The sequence below is a fragment of the Columba livia genome, chromosome 3 (genome assembly GCF_036013475.1).
Source record: "Columba livia isolate bColLiv1 breed racing homer chromosome 3, bColLiv1.pat.W.v2, whole genome shotgun sequence".
NCBI lineage: Eukaryota > Metazoa > Chordata > Aves > Columbiformes > Columbidae > Columba > Columba livia.
In genome coordinates this window covers 31,366,059-31,386,750 of record NC_088604.1, presented here as the reverse complement: position 1 = coordinate 31,386,750, position 20,692 = coordinate 31,366,059, and the positions used below count along the sequence as shown (strand labels likewise).

The window sequence follows — 20,692 nt, the reverse complement described above, 5'->3', positions numbered from 1 at the left end:
TTAACTCTCTTAATTTTTAATAAATCCTATTACATTTTTTTTAAGGTCATTTCTTCTGCTTTAACAAAACTCACAGCTGGCTAATGAAAGAGCTGTACTTGACTTTTTAAAAGTATTCTACAACTGTAACGCTCCATTAAGTGCATAAAAGCAAAACTGGTCGACAGACAAACCACATACGAAGCTGTGAAAAACAGAGGCTTAGAAAAGCAGACAGTTAATCATAATCATCACTTGTCTCTTGCTGTAATTTATTGAATCAATCATTTCAAAAGGCATTTACAATTTTAAGAATCAATTCCTACATATATACCAGAAACAGATAAAGAGAATTGTTAAAAATAAGTTATCTGTCATTCTGCCTTGACAAATTAATTGAAGATGAAACTGAAATGTTCCCAGAGTCCACTTGCTAAATGAGAGCTAAGTGCATCTCCAACACTAGATTTGGGAAATTCTGCAAACAAAACTCTTACCTGGATATAATTCAGAAAGAACAATCCAATGAACACATTCTAAATGATACATACCTATGTTTTGGTGAATGCTTCCCTTTTAATTGAAGGATACTACTAACAGTAATGAGAACAACAACAACTTTGTAATGCAAGTTTGTCACTTAGATGGATCACTATTCCAGCGTATAGTTATATTTACCAGGTACAACATAACATGTTAATCAATTTACACCAAGTTTCCTGGCAAATAACAAACTCGAGTTGGTACCAGCTATTTTTAAATCCAACAAAAAACAACCAGATCATGACCAGTAATAATAAGTATCTACTGTTTGAGTACAAACCATGTTTCAGAACAGAACAGATAGGAGCAAAAATCTCTTGTTTCTGAATTGCACAAAGCATCAGTACTTACTGAAGAGGAGATGCTCAACTGTACTTTCACCTACAATGACCGACAGAAAGTAGGAACTTCATCCATTTTGTGGTTAAGCAAGAAGATGATGTGTTTAACAGGCATGTTCTCTGGCAAATTTGAGAATTAGAGCCACAAACTACCACACAACAATGTGGCTGGGACTAGACCCTCAAAACATCACCTGCTGGATCCACAGCCAGTTTTAGAGATGATCTGGAAACCAACCAGACCACAGCAGAGCTGAAATAGCAGTGAGTTTTGCTGCCTTAGAGATTTTTCCAGCTGCAAAGTCAGCATCTGAAGAAGACACCACATGAAGCAGCAACAGATGTTTCTGCATCTTAGACTCCTGTTTTCGTATAGGACTACAAAAAAAGGCTATACTTCTCCACAGTGTTGTCCATCCCTTCCATGTAGACTGTGGTGATTTCTGGAAACACCTATGTTTAGAATTCCTATAGAGAACAGTATGTGAATTATGGATTGAAAATCTGAAGAGGAATTGTACAGTTAGGGGAGTCTCAAACTCCTCTCATCTGGTGTTTCACAGAATCACAGAGCGTTAGGGATTGGAAGGGACCTCGAAAGACCATCTAGTCCAATCCCCCTGCTGGAGCAGGAACAACCAGATGAGGTTACACAGGAAGGTGTCCAGGCGGGTTTTGAATGTCTCCAGAGAAGGAGACTCCACAACCCCCCTGGGCAGCCTGTTCCAGTGTCTGGCACCCTCACTGAGAAGAAGTTTCTTGTCATATTTAAGTGAAACCTCCTGTGTTCCAGTTCATACCCATTACCCCTTGTCTTATTATTGGTTGTCACTGAGAAGAGCCTGGCTCCATCCTCATGACACTCATCCTCCATATATTTCTAAACATTAATGTGGTCACCCCTCAGTCTCCTCTTCCCCAAACTTCAGGGTTTTGCACAGCCAATCCTGTATGCCCACTGAATGAATAAAGAGATGGCAGGACCGAAGCACCCCTTGTACAGATATCAAGAGTTAAAGACACCAACACCTACAGTGTACATACAGTATATTGACTCATCCCTCAAAGCAAAACTTTCTTCCTTCTCTTTTAGGGAAGCACAGAGCTTGCTTTATTTTCTTCTTAAATAAAACAAACTTTCACATCCCTTTCTCCTTCTCCCTCATACCAAGTTCACTGAAGGACCTGGAAACAAGACGGTGTATGAGGCTGTGGCCCAATACACAGCTCCTTCTATCTCTTCAGAAAGAAAGTAGAGCTCTGAGACTTCCAGGCTCCTTCTACAGCTTATGGGGAATGCACATTATGCCTCTTATGACAATGCTCTCCAGGTCTTTCAAAAGGCCTGTCATATAGTGGTCTGTCATAAGAAAATATGTCCTGTTTCTAGAATATACAAAATCACTCAAATAACAGTCATGCTGAGATATATACAAATAAAAGCAAGGAATACCAAATTATTTAAAGCCAACTGCTTAATTAATCTGACTACCTCTGTAACACAGCTCCCACAGTCTTACCCAGCGAACACGGTGTAATTTCTAAGGAGCTCGTGACTTCTGCTTCAGATCAAACACTTTTTTTCAAGACTGCAAAGCCAGACTAAGAGCACTGCAACTGATGGTGGTCGAGTTGTCCAAATGATTTTTAACTTTGCATTTTACCTTTAAATACCAGTTAGCCCTTAAATATTACCTTATGAACAACGAAATCACTCTCTCATAGTAGATTTTGAACACAAGGGGAAAAAAAATCCCAAGTTTTTCTAAAATCAGTTTTTGATCAACATTCATCTCTTATCCATAATTTTTATTCTTTCTCCTTATTCTTTTCTGCTTCTTCCAAGTCCTATAAGTTTTGTATTTGAACATCTCAAGAGCAAGATGCCAACCTTTTCTTGCCCGTATCTTTGTACTGCTTTGCTCTCAACAAAATTTCAGCTGTGACAACCTACAAATCTTTTGATGGAGAAACATGCTCAGATTTTTCACAAAACACCATGAGCATCTCTGGCTCCACAACTGCCTGGCTGTCGCACATTTAGAAATACCTGTTAAAAGAATGCTCAGTAACTTTATAACGCTTAATGGAAACTACCCCCCCAACTGGCACATTAGCCACTGGCAAAACTGGCTCTCAGCTGATACAAGAATATTCAAAACACAGAAAATTGTACAAATGATATAATATGAATAATCTAACATTTTTTTTAGCTATTATGCTAAGTACAGCTCTTCCTTCATCAAAATGAGTTTTTGTTTTCCCTGACCATCTTAATATGGTAATAAAAGTCTAGTTAGCAGAAACTTTATAGCAAAATTTTACACTTACAGAATATGTAAGACAGACAGACACAGAAACAGTCCTAAATGAATGTGTATGTATTTGACTCATCACACTGAAATTACTGGCTTCAGTGGCTTGAGGGAAAGCTGATTGATATAGATATATACAGACATATATCAGTATAGTGGCTGCACATGGAACTTCTGCTCATTAGTTAGGAAGGAAAGACTCAAAATAACCATCCACCTCTGAAACAAAAACGGTTTACTGTTTACATTACTTGAAAGATGCAGGACTAAAGCCAAAGTAACTTTGAAATAAACCGAAACAGAAGCTTGTTGGAAACATTTTATAAATGTTTCATATTCACATTCATATATAGTGGCATTTAAAAGAGAACAAGTATTACCAAAGCTTACCTGCTTTTTTACTAAGTTTGTATAAGAATGTTTGTCGTGGATCCGAATGGTCTCGACACGTCAATTGTAATAACGAACCAGACTTCTTCCATTTCTGCATAAACCACAGTCCTGCATTGTTAGGTACAACATGAGTACAGATCCACAATAAAACACGAAAACTAATTAAACATAAGTAAAATATGTAAAGTCCATATATTTCGCCTCTCAGATATTAATTTTATTTTTCATTGTCAAGCCCAGAAACGTTTACAATTTTTGTTCATTATTCTTTCCTGTCTATATAGCTCATAAAGCACAAAGGCTGTTATTTCCACTAATACACATGCTTGCCTACAAAAAATAACTATATTTATAAAAAGTGAGAATATGCGAATACGTTAGCCATACGGCAATATAAAAACTCTATTTCAATAATTTTCAGAATATTAGAACATTTTAATGTTCAAATATGCAACAATGAAGAACAAGCACTGCTTTTCAGATTTCTAAAAATAACTTTATAGAACCACCAAATCAGTGAAATATAACTTGACAAAAGGAAGCAGAATTTCCTGAGAGGAATACCCTGGTATAGCAGTTTCTATGATGCTTTACCCTCTTTATTAGTCAGTGAGGCAGCTGGTTAACTGGCTTTTGAGAAAATCTTACCTCCCTCACCAAGCAAAAGAAAAGCCTAAAGGCAACCAGGCCTTCAGAGCCTCAAGAATGTTGTTATGAGTTGATTCAATTCTCAGAGAAATCGTTATCTTTTAAATTCCAATTTACTGGCTGTTACTAATGTCTACCTACAGTATGGTCATTTAGACTTCAATACCCACAGCTTATTATTATCTTGGTATTTTCCAAAATCTTAAAAGAGTCTGAAATGTAAAGGAAGGCTATTATACAAAAAGGACGTTTTTTATAGTCTTCAGCTATAAAAAGCTTAAATATTCCAGAAATCCTTATTTTTTCAGTGAATACATTCTGGATTATAGATTTATAGCTTTAACCTTAGGTTAAAAGTCATTTGCTGGTGATTGTATAAAAAAGCAAAGAGCCTTGCCTCTTCGTGCCCTGCAAAACTGCAATATCTAAAAGCAAAGTAATGCTGACACTTCTTGTTGGTGTGGGTGAGATCCAGTTACAGATCATAATACTTGAAAGAAACTGTCCACAGATACACCAGCTGAAACACCCACAGTGAATTAATTATGCTGTGGATGTTTTAATCCTGAAGTGAACCTCACTGGTAGTGTATTGTGGGCTATAAACGGTACTGTTTCAACCAAATTCAAAGAGCTCCCATGTTCCCCGGGCTTCCATAAACGCCAATAATCACTCCAGTTAGCCACCAATTCCCGTCCTCTTAAGTTAAACGTGACTTAATTTTTTTCCTTCTCATTTTGGTATGAAATAAAATACTAAAACAATCAATAAACTGGCACTAAACAAGGTAAATCATGATTTTTAGAGTGTTTTTAAAGAGTTTAACATGCATATTTCTATTTAGTGAAAATAAGCGTTACTCATTTTGAATTTGGGCTCTCCAAGGTAGGTGGTAATCTCAGAAACAAGCTTTCATTTAAAAATTCAATGCTACTTGAAAATATTTATTTCAAAAGTCTGCAGTTTCTACAAGTCCTCCTAGAGCTACATTTAATCTTTAGAAAAACAGACATTCATGAAGTACAAACACATCTGCAGAACCGCACTGCAGGTGCTAAGACATTTCTGAGAGAGAAAAGACACCACTGGTAGTTCAGAATTATTTTAATGCATCTCAAACCTACTTGTTTTGCAGATTAAGTATATTAAAATTCAGTTTATAATAAACTGAGCTCAACACATTGAAACTGGAGATTCATTATAATGTAACAGAAAACCTGAATCGGACATACTGGAAAATGCTTGTGTCAACCATCTCTTGCACATCCTTCTATTGATACTTTATTTTTATAACCCTTTCTCTCTTGTTATGACAGTGAAACATGCACTTTCTCATAATCAATGAGAAATGTGCACCCCACATGAAACTGCTAACTGCACTTCAAAGACAGTACCTCCCCTAAACTACTACTGAAAAGAATAGTTTACCTGTATTAACAAGAGCACTGCTGTTGTAGAGGGTACCCAGATGTGGTCCAGACAGAGACAGGAAGGTATGAAGTTTGTTGAGGTAATATTTAAATCGAGGTCTTGTGAGCACGGAACGTATTATTAAATTACCCAGTGAGTGTCCAATAAAGCTGTTTAAAAAGAAATAACAGTATAACATAGAATTTGATGGGAAACTTTTTTTCTTTTAAACAGAGAAAAATACAACTGATGTCATAAAATGCTGAATGAGCACAGGAAGAAAATGAATGAAAAGTTCCCAGTCAGAAGCCTGTATCTTAGGTCACACAGAAAACACGGCTTGTTCACATCTCCCAAGCTGCGCAAACTCATTACCAAACATGTTCTAAGCTCCTCTAGAATAATTTTATACATTGTTTTTGAAAAGCTAGTGAGAATAAACTATCCTTCCACCAGCATCTCACACCCCAAACCAGGATTATTTCTGAGTGTATTTCCCTTAGCACCAGGTATTCAGAAAATATCTTATGAGTTGTGCATGACTGAATAAATCACTACTTGGGCATGTGATGGCATTCAGCGTGATGACTGCATGAGAGTTACTGAAACAACCTAGTGGAGAAGGATTCCAAAACTACCCCTATAAGGGAGAACAACATTACTTAATTTAATTTGATTATTTTAGAATAGAAGCAACATCTCAAATCTCTTTAGCAGTTGGACCAAAAGAAGTGAATATCAGTTTGAGCGATGCAATTGAGAAACATCTGTCTGCCAGGAGAATATTACATTTAGTTGTTTCCCTGGTTAAGTGAGTTAGGGGAAAGATGGATGGGACTCCATAGCTTCATGTATCTAAGGATAACTATTAATCTGAGGTGCCTAATGTTGTACCCACAAGCCTGTATAAAGCATTTCTTTAGAATGGACAGTTCTAGTTAAGCAGTTACACTTATAGATCACTGCTGATGTAAGGACCACAGCATCCCAGGCACTGACTTAAAGAGGATACCGCAGAAACAAGTCTCACAGAATTAGAAGGAAGAAGCTCCTTCCTGTTTTATAAATGTCATCTCAGCACATGGAAAGAACAGACAACCACGCAAAAATATACAGTAGAACTGTCGTGGCTGGACCATGTATGTGCCACAACATAACATCATCCCTCCCATGTTCTCTGTATCACTACATTCATCAACAAAAACAGTTAAACCAAAGCTACCAGTAATATCTGTTGAAAATATAGTGCTCAAAAATTACTCAACTGTTTTATTGCTTCCCAAGCAAGAATTACTGACTCTGAAATTCCAACTTAAAGCTAAACGAACAAACTCAAACATTAGGGTATAGAAGGGCAGGGCCACCCCTGAACTCTGACATAATTATACATTTCGTGACAGAACAGGCTATTTGTTCCTTACTGATACACAGTTTAATCATAGATGCATATCCCTCCTGTTTGGTTTTACTACCAGATTTTCAGAATTGCTGCAGTATCAGAAATTCTTTGCTGCAGCTTGCTATGTCTGTCTAACTCATTTAGAAATGAAAGATTTCTACCCTCTGTGCTGTCAGCACAACAGCAGTACATTTGCAAAACAAAATATTGAGCTGCTGACTCTCTTGAATACTAAACTTTAAAACCATTCTCTCAGAGTACATCATGAAGTCCATACAAGAAAAACAAAGCCATAGATTTCTTTAGGAACAAGAAAACGTTCACAGAAATTGAGTGAGTTTATCCTGAAGAGGACCTGCAGCACACAATTGCTCTTGAGTAAGAGACTATTTTTTAAAGATCTGAGCATAAACAGACAGTTCATCCACCATTTATTAAATGTCATAAAAGGATGAGAAACTCTTACAATTGTACCATAACAAAGGACAATTTTGTCACTGGAAAAAACAGTGACCCATCAATCAGTCCTGTCATCCTCAAGAATATGGGCATACCTGAACCAAAACTTCAGAAACACGAAAGATCCATTTCAGCAAAAACAGGGTGCTCACAATTAGCTATGTGAATGTACCTCGAAGATTAACACTTGTTCTTAATTTGTAAAGGCTTAGAAAAATAACAAAGTGTTAACAAAAATAATACATTGTGTTCGAATTCAGATGTTTAGGTGAACACTTAATAAGCCTTTAATATTATTTTCTAATGGGGAAAGGTTTAAGGATTTTCTCAAAACAAAAGGGAAGAAAATGAAAACCCTCCAAAAAGGGTTTTGAAAGTGTAACACTCAGTGTTTCAGATCCCCGCAACTGAGGGATGCTCTGCAAAACCAATGCACTTCTGAACAGTAGGTGGCAATATTACCATCTGTTGAAATTAAGATATTCACACTGAAGTAATAGAATTACACTGTAGTATTTATATACGCTTTATGGCACAAGTCTACCAATTCAGATCATACCAGAAAATTAGACACAGTAAAACCTCATTATTCTGTGCTAACAAACACAAGATCCCATCCACCTATAAAATTCATGGACCAAAAAACCCCACAAAATCCATCAAAGGCCACAATCAAAAGGTGCTGAAGTAATGAACGGGCATTTTAATAGGTGCATGTTAAAAATTGTCTTTTATTTTTTTCTTTTTTTTTGAGCCAATGTTACTTAGGGAAGAGGATGACAAACTGAATAATCCAACTGTAAGTCCAGTACAGGCCATCAGAAATTTATGTAAGACCTGACACAAGGAGAACAGTTTCTGAAACTACACTCCAAGAGCATGTGGTTTATTTCGTAGCCATGTGATGACCTGGAAAGGCTTCCATCCTCACAAACAATCCAGACTTGAACAGGTATGACACCAATTTGTCTTGCTTCAAAGTTGCATTAATTTTGAAGCTGATGCAGGTAACTGGTGCAGATGACCTACAGAGGTCCCCTCAACCTAAAGTACTCTGTGATTCTTCACCAAACACTTGTTTTACAAGACAAATTGCTCTTGGTTTGAATCAAGCTTCGAGTTCATGCTTGCTCTGCACTTGTAGTGAGCACAAATACTTTGTTCTGAGGAGATCAACGCACGTGTTGGTAGTATCAAAAATACTGGTTCACTAAAGCTGACACTCTAGTGTGGCTCTGGGTTCTGATGGCACAAGGGCTGCCTTTTCTTATCTCGGTGTAAGAATGTAGCACAATAAATAGGATTTTGCCATTACCTGAAGACAAGAGGCTTTGCATTGACCTGACAGTGCAGAATCTCACAACTTCTCTTGACTTGTCTTGGCCTGAGCTGATTTTAGTTTGTTTTAGCTGTGACAACAATTGTCTGGCAGAGGAGTAACCAGTGAGGGCTAAAGTTGCTTTAGTTTCACTGTAGTTTCTATTAGTAACAAGTATCATTCTGTGTGGCTTGAACTGTGTATTGCTCAAATGAAGTGTGGTGTGATAGTCTGCCCAAACAGTGTACCCTACTTTGAGAAAATAGAGTAAGAATACTCTGGAAGTAACAGAAAAAGGAAACAGGAATGCATAGACTGGGATAAGCCTTCTATTAAGATGCAAAACATGCTTTTTAGCAGATGAAATGTCAGAAAACGTCAAAATTATGACATAATTTTTTCATGCAGCTGCCCTTCAGTGTCACAAATAGGATGGAATTTCCCTATAGGGATGACAATATAGACAGTCTGCTATGTCCTACTTGGTGAAGAGACTATAAAATCAGAAGAAGGCTAACTTTATCTTGACATAGTGCTATTACAGTTTCCTTCGACCTCTTAAGCATTATCTGGTTTTCTGCAGAACCCCACCACGGAGGATCCGGGGAAGCACAGGACAGCAGTTCCTTACATGCAATGTACAACTCTGCCCTAAAACCACCAACAGGACTAGGTGAGGTTACAACACTCCAGTCTTCTTTCAGTTGGGAATTCCTTCTCTCTCCTTTGTCCCCCCTTCCCCTACTCCTCCCCCTCCCTGCATTTCTCTTTCCCGTGTCTCCTTGGGCCTGCTCCCGGGTATCACGGTTCAGAAAAACACAGGGCTCTAGCTTTAAGGTTATTTCTATAAATAATATAGAACAAATATTACCTGATTTTTGAAAGGGTAAGATTATAAATTTGTATATACTGTATAATTTCATCTAAAAGGCGATCTGTCATGGAATCAAAATCAGCAAAGGTATCATTCTGTAAAATAAAAAACAAAAAATAATAACTGTATTTTCTAATGCAGCAATATACATTCTGCATTCAGTCTGAATTCTTATTCTCCAGTGTTTTGCTCAACAGCACACAAACAAAAACATCCATATTAACTCTGAATACAAACACTACAGCTAGTTGTTATAAATTCTTCATGTTTTTTTTCTTGTACCATGAAGTGATATACATCTTCCTGTAAGACTACTTTCTTCTAGTAACACTGAAACAAATCTTAACATTACACAGCCAGTCTCACTTCTCAGCCTTCCCCTACACATAATTTTATCTGCAATGAAACAGAAGACCAAACTGCATGTTCAGAACTAATCACACTACCCATGAAACAGAAACGAGACAGTCACTGCAACAGCAGAGTCTGTATTAGTACTGTTTATTCAAAACAAAACAAAAATCCTTAAAGCCTTATTCTCGGTTCATAGTTGATTGTCTACAATGCTTAGCATTGTAGACAAATTAAAGATGAGGTAGGCAAAGGCTGCCTAAAACTTTTCAATGCCAGTTCAAAAGCATCTGTGCTAAAATCTGAGTGCTCAACATATTGATAAACAATTTGGGAAAGGGAAGGAGATGAGATGTCAGAGTTTGGAGACAAAACCACATATCCAGGATAGTCCAACCTAGAACCGACCCAAATTTCAGAAGAATCTGCATGCATGGATGATAAAATGGCAAGAAATGTGAAATAACGTTACATAGGGAAAAACAGCCCTAAACATATATGCAAATAATCTATACATCTGTGTTCTATATAATCAGCTAGGTTAGGAAAGCAAGGAAAGAACAGAAAATATCAATACAGCATTTCATAAGTTCACAGTGCACAAGAATCTTAAATGCCCTAAATTCTGATCATCCTTACTTTAAATGATAAGAATTTTGAAAGCGGGCAGGGGAGGATATCGTGTATGACCAGAAACTGTTCCACATGTGATCCTGAGAAATACTGAATGGGCTAAGTCTCTGCAGCTGCCTTCTGAAGGAGAAATTATTTTTTAATAAAATACTTAATTAACTGAAGCGGAAAATGGGGAATGATTATTGACTATTTTTTTCCAAAACAAACTGTAGAGGGATGTGTTTAAACGTTCTTGTTTGCAACTGAATTATTAATGTGTATGAACTATAGAATTACTCTCAACTGTATACTGTGGAAACTGGAATTATAAACATTCAAAGAGAATCAGCCGACATCAAGGAGAAAAATCCACCAGCTATTAGGGCCAGTGATCTCAATGGAATTCCCAAATCAGAGAGTTTCAGAACTGCTGACTGCCAAAAACTATCGGGCTAGAGAAGAGAAGGCGTCACTCGCTGGCTGTCCAGCCGGGCTGCAAAGCATCCCGGCAGCTATTGCCAGAAATAGCTTCTGCACTACATGAACCTTTTGTTTGAGCCACTGAAGAGACTCAGTTCTAATTCATCCCTGAAGTGTCTACTACAATATGTAATACACACACACAAAAAGCACAAAATTGGTCTTGTGTGCTTTGTCACGTTTACTTCACCTGAAAACAGCAAAATTTACAAAAGTTTAACACAGGTAATTTGATATTGGTTCAGTGCCATGATGTAGACCTTATAGTGCACTGACAAAAACAACAGACAGGTATTTTGCATTTCTCAGATCCTGTGAAATAACACATCTCCCTTCTTGCCACATCAGTTTTCACTATCATAATTTTTACTATTAACATCAGGGGTACCTTATTTACAATGTCAACTGATTATGCTGAGAATTCAGGAGATCCAACAACACAACAAAATGGCAGCAACAAACACTACTCCTTAGACATTTACCTTCAATATCATACTAGGTTTTTTTACTTTAACACAAGCCACAGGTCAAATAATCAGTTCTGTGAGAATACAATAAAAACATACAAACTGTAAACTGCAACATGACAATGCCATTAAAAAGCATGTAAAGATGTACCCTGTTTATTGCTTTACAAAAATTATTTTTCTGTTTGTCAAATACCTGATTCCTTTCGGACATAAGAAAATCTATTCTCCCTCCAGGCAACCCCAGCTCAATGTAAGTCTTGACTAATCTTAGGTCTGCGCTGTTACCTTAAAAGGAAAAACAATCAAGAGTTAGTACTGTGAAGTTAACTTGCAATATAAGCACTTAGAATACCAAAATGAACCTATGGCACAACTTTAAACACAGCTAATGATGTTCTCAGCCGTAATTCAAATTCAGTAAGACTCAGGAAGATAAACTGCAATGCCAAATGCAGTGACAAAACAGTCTAGAAAAATGACATTCAATGCACTTTTAAAAAAGCAAGGATTTAGGAAGTCATGTTTGATTATGTCTTAGCATCCAGCAGATAAATAGCACTGTGAACATTACATTCCCTAAAACCTAATTAACTTTGATGAAAGTCAATTAGAGAGCTCAGAGCTAGCTTAAGGAATTCAGGGAAGGAGCAAGGAACAAGGGCAAGTTGTAAACTTCATACAATAAAATGGCAGAGTGGACCGTCAGCAAATAAAGATACATTTAGACTGCTACCCAAGACAACAAATGCCAGTATAACCAGCATCCAGAAGATTTCTCTACATCAACAATTGTGTATGCTTTTGAAGAAAGACTACCCTTTCTGCCTTAATTAGAGAACAAGATTTTTATTTAAATCTGTTATTAATAGGAAAGAACTTGTATGAACTCACCATTTCATAAGAAAATTCTAACAATATGGATTTTTCTAAGGCTTCAAAGACATGTTTTTTTAACAACAGTTTTTTTTGGCCAAGTTAACTTTTGTGTCAATTTTAGACAAACTAGTAAGAAGGAACACCTCTGAGTTCCATTTTAAAAGCACTTAAAGGGCACTTTCTGCTCCAAGGAAGAAAGAAAAGCTATTCTGTTATTTTTTTGTTTTAAACTTAGGAATTTGAAAAATAAACAAGGCAGTTGTACAGTGTCGGTCCAGTCCAATATTCTTCCTATTGCCATCCTGTGTTTCCTTACATTGTTAATTTAAGAAGCTTCTCAAAAAAAAAAAAAAAAACAAAAGACAAAACCACTGATGGCAGAAAGCTACGAGTAGAGGGGATATTATTTCTTCACACACATATATGCTTTGAACTAAAGCAGGTGAAGCTCTTTGAACTTTTCAATTAGCAAGAGATTTTCTCATTTCTACCACAGCAGAGCCTCCGTCCTCGGAAACATTACAAAACCCAACTGGGTTGGGTTCTGGGCAACCTGCTGTAGGTGCCCCTGCTTTGGGCAGAGGAGTTGGACCAGACAATCTCTGGAGATCCTGTCCAACCCCAACCATTCTGTGACTCAGTAATGTAATCTTTCTAAAACCTCATAAACACTTCACCGCATTTTACTTATACTATTTTTTTCCCAACAAGATACACATATTTTTTTTCTTGAAAATGTAACATTACCAATTCTGAACAAAACTGTTTTATTCTATTACCACAATATGGACAAATACCGATACAACACAAAAAACTGGAACATCTGTCTAATATGAACTATGGTGTAAAGTGTGTTTATGTGCGTGAAAGCTTTACCAAAGATAAATGTTATGTAAAATTATTAGTTTAAATGATTGTATGGAACACATTGTCAAATGTAGCAGTATAGTGCCAGACTTCCATTTCCCTCCAGTTAACCTATTTCAGAAGCATTCAGTTCTGAGTTCAAATGACAAAAGCTAATCCTAACTGCTAATCTGAACTGCTATCTCATTCAGTATCACATTTCCCAGCGTACCATCTAGGCCGTGGACGCAGACTATAAGATGTATTCCTTCTTCTGAATAGTCATCTTCTTCCATACTGAAGTAAGGTATTGAAGAAGCCAGTTTGAAAACATCACTATACATAAATCCAGGAAGTTTAAGTTGCTTCAATTCTTCTTTAGCCTGTAGGAAACTGGAATGAAAGCATATTTATGATAAAGCAACATTTACAATTGCCAGAGAAATGTAGAGTCTCCTAGGATACAGTTTTGTACTGTCCTTTTACTTTGTCTTCTATGTAATTGATACAAAGGAAAGTATATTTATCAAGTTATTATCTTCACAAAACAAGCCAGTTCCTCAATGTATTTTTTATTGCAGCTTCCTACAGCCCCTTTTCCTCCGTAACAAAATCCATACCCCAAGTGCTACTCTCTTCTCTCCTTTGAACATCCCTGCAAATTCTGAAGTATTTCTGAAACCACTGAACATTTTGGATTAGTTCTGGTCTTGAGCAAGCAACAGCTTTGTTTAAATGCAGTAACAATGTCACAATCAATCAGAAGTCAAGGTAAAGATTTCCACTGACTTTTGGTAATTCTTGCCAAAATTAAAACCTATTTCCTAGGTCAGCAGAGGGCTGGAGCCCAGTGCTGTAACAGCTCACCAGAAAGTCCCTCTGGTAGGTTAACAACTGATAGTTTGAGAAGATGCCAGATCCAGACCTCTGGTCTCTTGGATATTACATGAAGGCATACACTATACAGTTGCTAATAGCCGAGCTCCCCACATGCTCGGAGTCCTTTGCATTCCTCCCTTTCTCCTCCTTCCCTCGGTTTTTTGTGTATGACCTTCTTAACTAACGGCACATCAGCTTCCCTGCAGCACTTCAAGCCCTATGCTTCCTTGTGCTTCTCTCCCTAATCCATCTGTTCTGCACAGTCCCTCACAGCACCATGCTGCATCCCGTCCTCTTGCTCCTGCTCACTGCTTCCTTCCCATTCTACTTTCTGTTCTCTGTTTTCCCAGACTTATCTTTGGCTCATTCCTCACTAACTGGCTTCAGTGAAGTCAGCCTGAAGAGAAACCACTGCAGACAGTTGGTCTTATCACTCCCCAGCAGAGGTTACTTCTTTTGTATTCAAAGCATGTTTTCTGAACTGAATGTACCAATGTTGGTTCTCTGTGGAGCAGATCGTGCCCTCTAGAATTCCAGTTATCCCACGCTCTGGGAGACTCTGCTTTCCCTAAGGCCAAGTCCTTGATTTTACTCCAAGTTCCTTCTTTCTTTATTGTAACAGAACACCCTAAATAGACTCTGCTTTTCATCCCTTCCATTCCACACCAGTACCCACCCTGCAGTACTTCAGAGGGTACTTTTCTCTCTGATTCTAACCTGTTTTCTTCTATCACTGCTCAATCCTTCCTCCTTTTCTCAGCTACTTACCACAGACTATCTGGTCTTTTATCTCTTCTGCATTCTTAGTGTTCTCCTTGTTTTTACCTCTCTTCTAATTTTTCTTCCTTCTGAAAGCAATATTTTTCTTCCGATACAACATAACAAGCTGCTGCTTCCCCCATTCAGTTAGCAGCACGGGGTTTCTTAAGGAAACTCCTATATTTACAGCAAGAGGAGGCGCAATCTGGGATCCCTGATGCTCCTCTAAATTTGGCTTTCCTGGTATTCAAATTGCAGCATAATTTAGAGCATTGTGGTCTCTGAGGTGTTATATTTTTGATATTTGAAGGCTGAAAAATAAGGCCATGACCTTGGCTAGCACCACACATTTGCTTCACTTAACTAATTAAATGGACAAACAGTTACAGAATGTTTTTAGGTTTATGTTTTTAAACTCAAAGCACATTTTCCTATGCTTGCTATTTTAACAGCTTCCATTTCATAAACCACCATTTTTATACTCAGTAGCCATTACAACATCACTTTCGAGACAAATGACCTTTTTTTTTTTTAAAAGGAACATATTAGAGAAACAAAACATACCACGTTTGGCTTGAAGTTTGTCAAACCACATGAAATCACAAAACAAATGATAGAAGGAATTCAGTGCTGACACGCTTTCTACCTGAACACCTAAAATGTGATGCTACTTGAGTGTGCAGAATCCACAAGCCACAGACCTGGGGGCACCATGGAGCCCAACCACACTCCTTTTCCCCTTCTATACTACCTTAGCATCATTTCTAAAAGCATAAAAAACTTTGTTTTAAAACAATCACTTACGCTAACATTTGAGGTTTTGGGGAGCTTTCATACCAGGAGACAGCTGAAGCTGAGCTGTAGGATGTGCTGCCTGGCTGTTGTGTAATTGCAGGAGATTTATTCCTTGAAGAACAGATAACATTGCAAGGAGAGTCTCTCAGAGAAGAAGGAAAAGAGAGACAACCAGGAGTACAGACAGGAGGAACAGTCATTCCATCTTGCAGATGCCCACCATCAATCCTTTCAGACCTCAGGGCTCCCTCTTCTGCTAAGCCATGATCCTGGTCAGCACTGGAAGCTCCATCTAATATACTGTAGTCTGTTTCTTCGTAATACCCGTTTTCAATCATTTCTTGATCCTCCTCTTCTTCCTCATCTTGTTGGGAAGAGCAAATAACTTGGTTTTCGTATGTTTCATTCTGAGGGCTAACAGGATTGCTGTTGTCCATAGGCCAAATATCTGAAATATCTGTGCTGCTTCGAGAGCCAAAATAGTTTTCGACAAGCCCTTGCTTTACCATGTCAGTACTACTGGTTGGAGAAGGATTATCTGTACCAGTTTCAGTTTTAGCTACTGACAGTTCTTCAGTTGTCTCCTTCAGTTCTGAAGGCTCATTATGTTTTCCTTCATTTGTTTTTTCAACCTCAAACACTGCATTTACAGATGAAGAACCTGAAACAACAGACGGCTCATCCATACAAGTAATTTCCAAATGCAATTTAATTGTTTGTTCTGTAGTCTGAAGATGCCTTTCAAGGTCCTGAGAGTCCTCGCAGGTGATGCCAAGGTCTGCCTGTGGGCTGTAACTTTTCACATCAGTGGATGAATCCTCATCCGAACCAACTAAGTGTAAAAGATCTTTTGTTCCTGAGAGTGAGGAATGTATAGACAGGGTTTTGTTATCTGAGTGCTCTGAAAATAAAACACACTGTTGCTGCAAATTGGTTTTTGGTTTTTTAAAGTCATCATATTTTGTCAAGTCAGTTGCTCCAAGATCCAGTACTGTTTTACTGTCACTTAGCTGGCATTCAGGTACAACAGATATCTTTGAATTCTCATCAGGTGACAGCTCATCATCATCTGAAGGCAGAGAATTTATGGATGTCAGGGATGATTGTATTTCACTTACAGCGCTGGTACTCTCAGTGCAATGGCTTTCTATTGTGGTTTTTGTAGCACAGTCCGGTTTCAGTAAAAGCTGAGGAAATACTCTCTCACCATTGTATGCACTTTGTCCTTGAACATTTTCAAAAACCTGATCAGGGTTGGGGTGAGTTGCAAAAGAACTTGGTTCACTTTCTACACCTGAATCTGAAAACCTAGAAGAGGCATATGTGACACTAACATCAGGTAATTTAGTCACGTCTCCACTTACAGAAAGTTGACTTTCTTTTGTAGAAAGAGTAGGCTGATTACTTTTCATTTTTGTTAAAATGTCACTGGTATGTCGGCAGTTTCTTTCGTGAACATCTTCTTTTTCAAGCCCCATTTCCTGTTCTCCTGAGTTCACTCTATTTCCAGATTCTGAAGACTGAATACTGGGGGTCTGCAGATTCTCTCCCTGCACTCCATCTTGCGGAAACTCGGCCCATGATCCAATGCTAACAGTCACTTTCTCCCCTTCATAGGGATTCTTATTACTTGGTTTCACCTCAATTGTCCTGACTCCTGAGGTAGCTGGTTGACCTCCATGACAACTTTCAAGCGTACCTCTGGGTTGTAGAGCACTATCTGCTTGTATCGTTCCACAGTCTGTCTGGGAGATAGCTAGTCTATCAAAAATAGCCACATTTTCACAGTGCATGGAGCTACCCAGACCTGGTTGGACACCTTCAGTCTTGTCAGTCTTTTCCTCGGTTCCGGATGGCAAAAATGGAAGTTCTCTTTGACTTATTTGCCTGGTGCAGGTCTTTGTATCACAAGGAAATCCACCTAATGCAGGGTCCAGCCCTTCGTTAGCACTGCAAGAAGGCCTGCCTTCTGAGCTCCTAGAGGCATCTTCCAGTGCTGCACTTTTCAAACATTTGTAGCCTACTAAGACCACCGAGTCCTTAGAGTTCTGTTTCACAACTTTTTTTGTGTTTTCAGGTTTCATTGTTTTCATGAGCTTAGTAACCTTAACTTTGGATTTATTTACATCTTCGTTTTTCCCTTTCAAAGTTTTTGTTAGTGTCTTTTCACTTTCTGGATGCCAAACACTGGAGGCACCTGCAGGTCTTATTTTCACTTCTGGGCTAGTAAAACCAGCTACAAAACCTTCTTCAGCTTCAAATTTATCCAGTTTATTGGACTCTGATCTTGGAAGACTCTGAACTACCAACCAGGGTGCATCCAGATCTTTCACCAAAAAAAGCAAAGGGGAAAAAAGAAAAAGGATTGTTTACAAGATTATGCATGTAAACTATTATAAACCACCAGTAATTATAGAACTTTACATAGTCTCGAAACTCAAACTAAAGAAATATTTCTGAACAAATAAATGTACTCCTTTAAAGCCAGTAAAAAAATGTAAAAAAAACCCACTCAGATTTTAAATAACTTTTGCTCAGTTCTTCAAAAAGAAAACTGCACTCTGAGGTGTGTTTACCTTCAGTAACTGAATCTAAATATCGATCTTCAAAGATTATAGGCAAGGAGTTTGTATCTCCATCAAGTTCACTGCATTCAATGGGGAGGGGTGGAAGGGAACTGCAGAAGGAAGTGTTTTTGATTGCTGCACACATCTGGAGATGACTTTGAGCACTGGAAAAAAAGAAGCAGTCCCACATGAAAAAAGTAGAACTACTTATTTTTACAGTAACAGAAACTAATAGTAGTTTAACTCACTTTAGTAGCAGCTTTTCTACTAATTAGTTGTTTAATAGCTTCAATAGTTATTCAATAGTTTATGATATAACTTTCATTAAAAAACTTCAAATCTATATTCAGGACATGTTTCTCTTGAACTTGTTATATTAAGTATTTTTGCAAGACGGCACCTCCACACTACGTAAGCTATAAAATAACAGTACCACACGCTACTTGCTGTGCACTTCAAAAGGCTACTCACTGCAGTTCTTGATAGGCAAGGGCAGCTTGCCTGGGATGCTCAAGACAAAAGAATGCTTCTGCAAATCTGCGCACCTGCAAGATCCAAACAGAGTTACAACTTATTTTCTATTACATACAGTTTTTGAAAATCCACCTGCATTCCTACACAGTAATGTTATTAACTTGCATGTATGATGGACAGGTAATTTTTTAGAACATTCAGGCTGAGTGGGAGGGAAGATGATGCCACAGACAAGACCAGCAACTGAAACGAGAATTTTAACTTGTGCACTGGATGACTGAGGGGAATTACATTAGATTCAACCGCCTGCTGTAAACTTGATTACCAAGAAATCAATCATCCAAATCAGTCCCACCTGAAACAATAACACAAAAATAGTAAGAGAAGTTTCAATAGGAAGAAAGGAAGTTACTGCTTGATGGACACTTCTGCATGTGTTGAGGATTACCTTCAGAAGTAGAAGCCCATTAGATATTCAAAATACAGAGAAGTACCTGTTTCAAATTTTCTATGAATACTCTCTAGGCCACAGTAAACTACTGTGCAAAAAAATATTTTGTTTGTAAAGATTTCAGCTGCAAATTACAAAGACAATAACAAAATGTATACTAATTACAAGCACTGTATTCAAGACTTAATGGTATGCCTGAAGTCAATAAACCATACAACACTAAGATGGGATTTTATAACAGAAGCATTTTTTATCATCAAACACATGGTGTGGAAACAGAGAGGGTGAATTATACAGCAATTTACTACAAATAAAAACATAATCAATGTATTGAACACAGAGTACAGAGAAACCCCAAAGTTAAGGCTTTGCAATATGAGACTTCACACATTTCCGGTATTAAATATTGGAATATAGCTAAATCTAGATACATTTTCAGAACATTTTTGCAATTGCCCAATGACCTGCATAAAAAATGCAATTCAATGCATTAAGACAGTATCTTGCTTGTTGTAACAAGACCTATAAAAAAGACAATGTGTTGGACAGTGTCTGTCAGCAGCTTCTTGTGCACTAACTTGGGCATAAACATCAATTTGTTTGTACCAATTAAAAGAATATTTCTATCCCGCTTAGAGAACCACAGCTGCAGCTAGTCTGCTTCGTCAATCATTTATTTACCAGCCACTTCCTGGCCCCCAACTCCTTTCTTTCCTCAGTATACTCTGGGTTTTCCTCTCAAGTTATCCCGTTTCCCAGGCAATGGGGTTTCCCTGTGAGGGTCTGCAGCGTATCTGGTGGAGCAGCATCAGACCCACTTCAGCTCCCGCAGCAATTTCACTTCACTCATAGCTGCAACCAGCACCTGCGTCCAGCCCCAGCACAGACACGCAGGAGAAAAATCCTGTGTGTCAGCTGGCAAACGTCAGGCTTTCAGCACCACCTTAACCTTTTTTCAAAGACAAGAACTTGCAGGGAGTTAGTTTTCTCTCCTGATACACGGCCCAGTATACTTTTAGAGAGTACTGTCTGGATCAAGTTTTATGTTCCGTAGCTTTTATTTTTTCCTCTTTCAATAGAAGAAAAACTGGGGAAAAAAAATTGCTCGAAGTTGCTTAATAAAAAAAAAAAACAAACAAAACCTCAAACCACATTAAACCTTCAATCTCTAATCTGCACTAGAAGCTGAGACTCCTGTCCCAACCTCCCAGAATTCAATTTACTGTATTACATAAAATTAATCTCACTGATAACATCATGTGTGAACAGTAATGGAAAATGTTTTGAAGTAAAAAGAACATGCTAAATGGAAAACTTCCTTGTAAATGCAACAGTAACCAGACACACACACAAAAGACGTACCTGCTTTCCTTCAAAAATGATGTTAGGAGTTTATGCATACACATGTGGGGTTAGAATCAGTGTTCCTAAATACTCCTCTGTGTTTTCC

General features: G+C 37.8%; 1 protein-coding gene across 3 annotated transcripts in view; it reads right to left on the bottom strand.

The window, feature by feature from the left end:
• The window catches only part of FAM135A (family with sequence similarity 135 member A), a 90,660-nt gene that overhangs the window by 9,335 nt on the left and 60,633 nt on the right, over positions 1-20,692 (bottom strand). For all 3 annotated transcript variants that reach the window (XM_065056239.1, XM_065056238.1, XM_065056237.1), the window contains 8 exons: positions 18,789-18,862; positions 18,327-18,481; positions 15,760-18,076; positions 13,550-13,710; positions 11,789-11,880; positions 9,677-9,774; positions 5,648-5,799; positions 3,569-3,679 (listed from right to left, as the gene is read on the bottom strand). In XM_065056239.1, the coding sequence (XP_064912311.1) occupies positions 3,569-3,679; positions 5,648-5,799; positions 9,677-9,774; positions 11,789-11,880; positions 13,550-13,710; positions 15,760-18,076; positions 18,327-18,481; positions 18,789-18,862 (3,160 nt within the window). The remainder of the gene's footprint in view (positions 1-3,568; positions 3,680-5,647; positions 5,800-9,676; positions 9,775-11,788; positions 11,881-13,549; positions 13,711-15,759; positions 18,077-18,326; positions 18,482-18,788; positions 18,863-20,692) is intronic.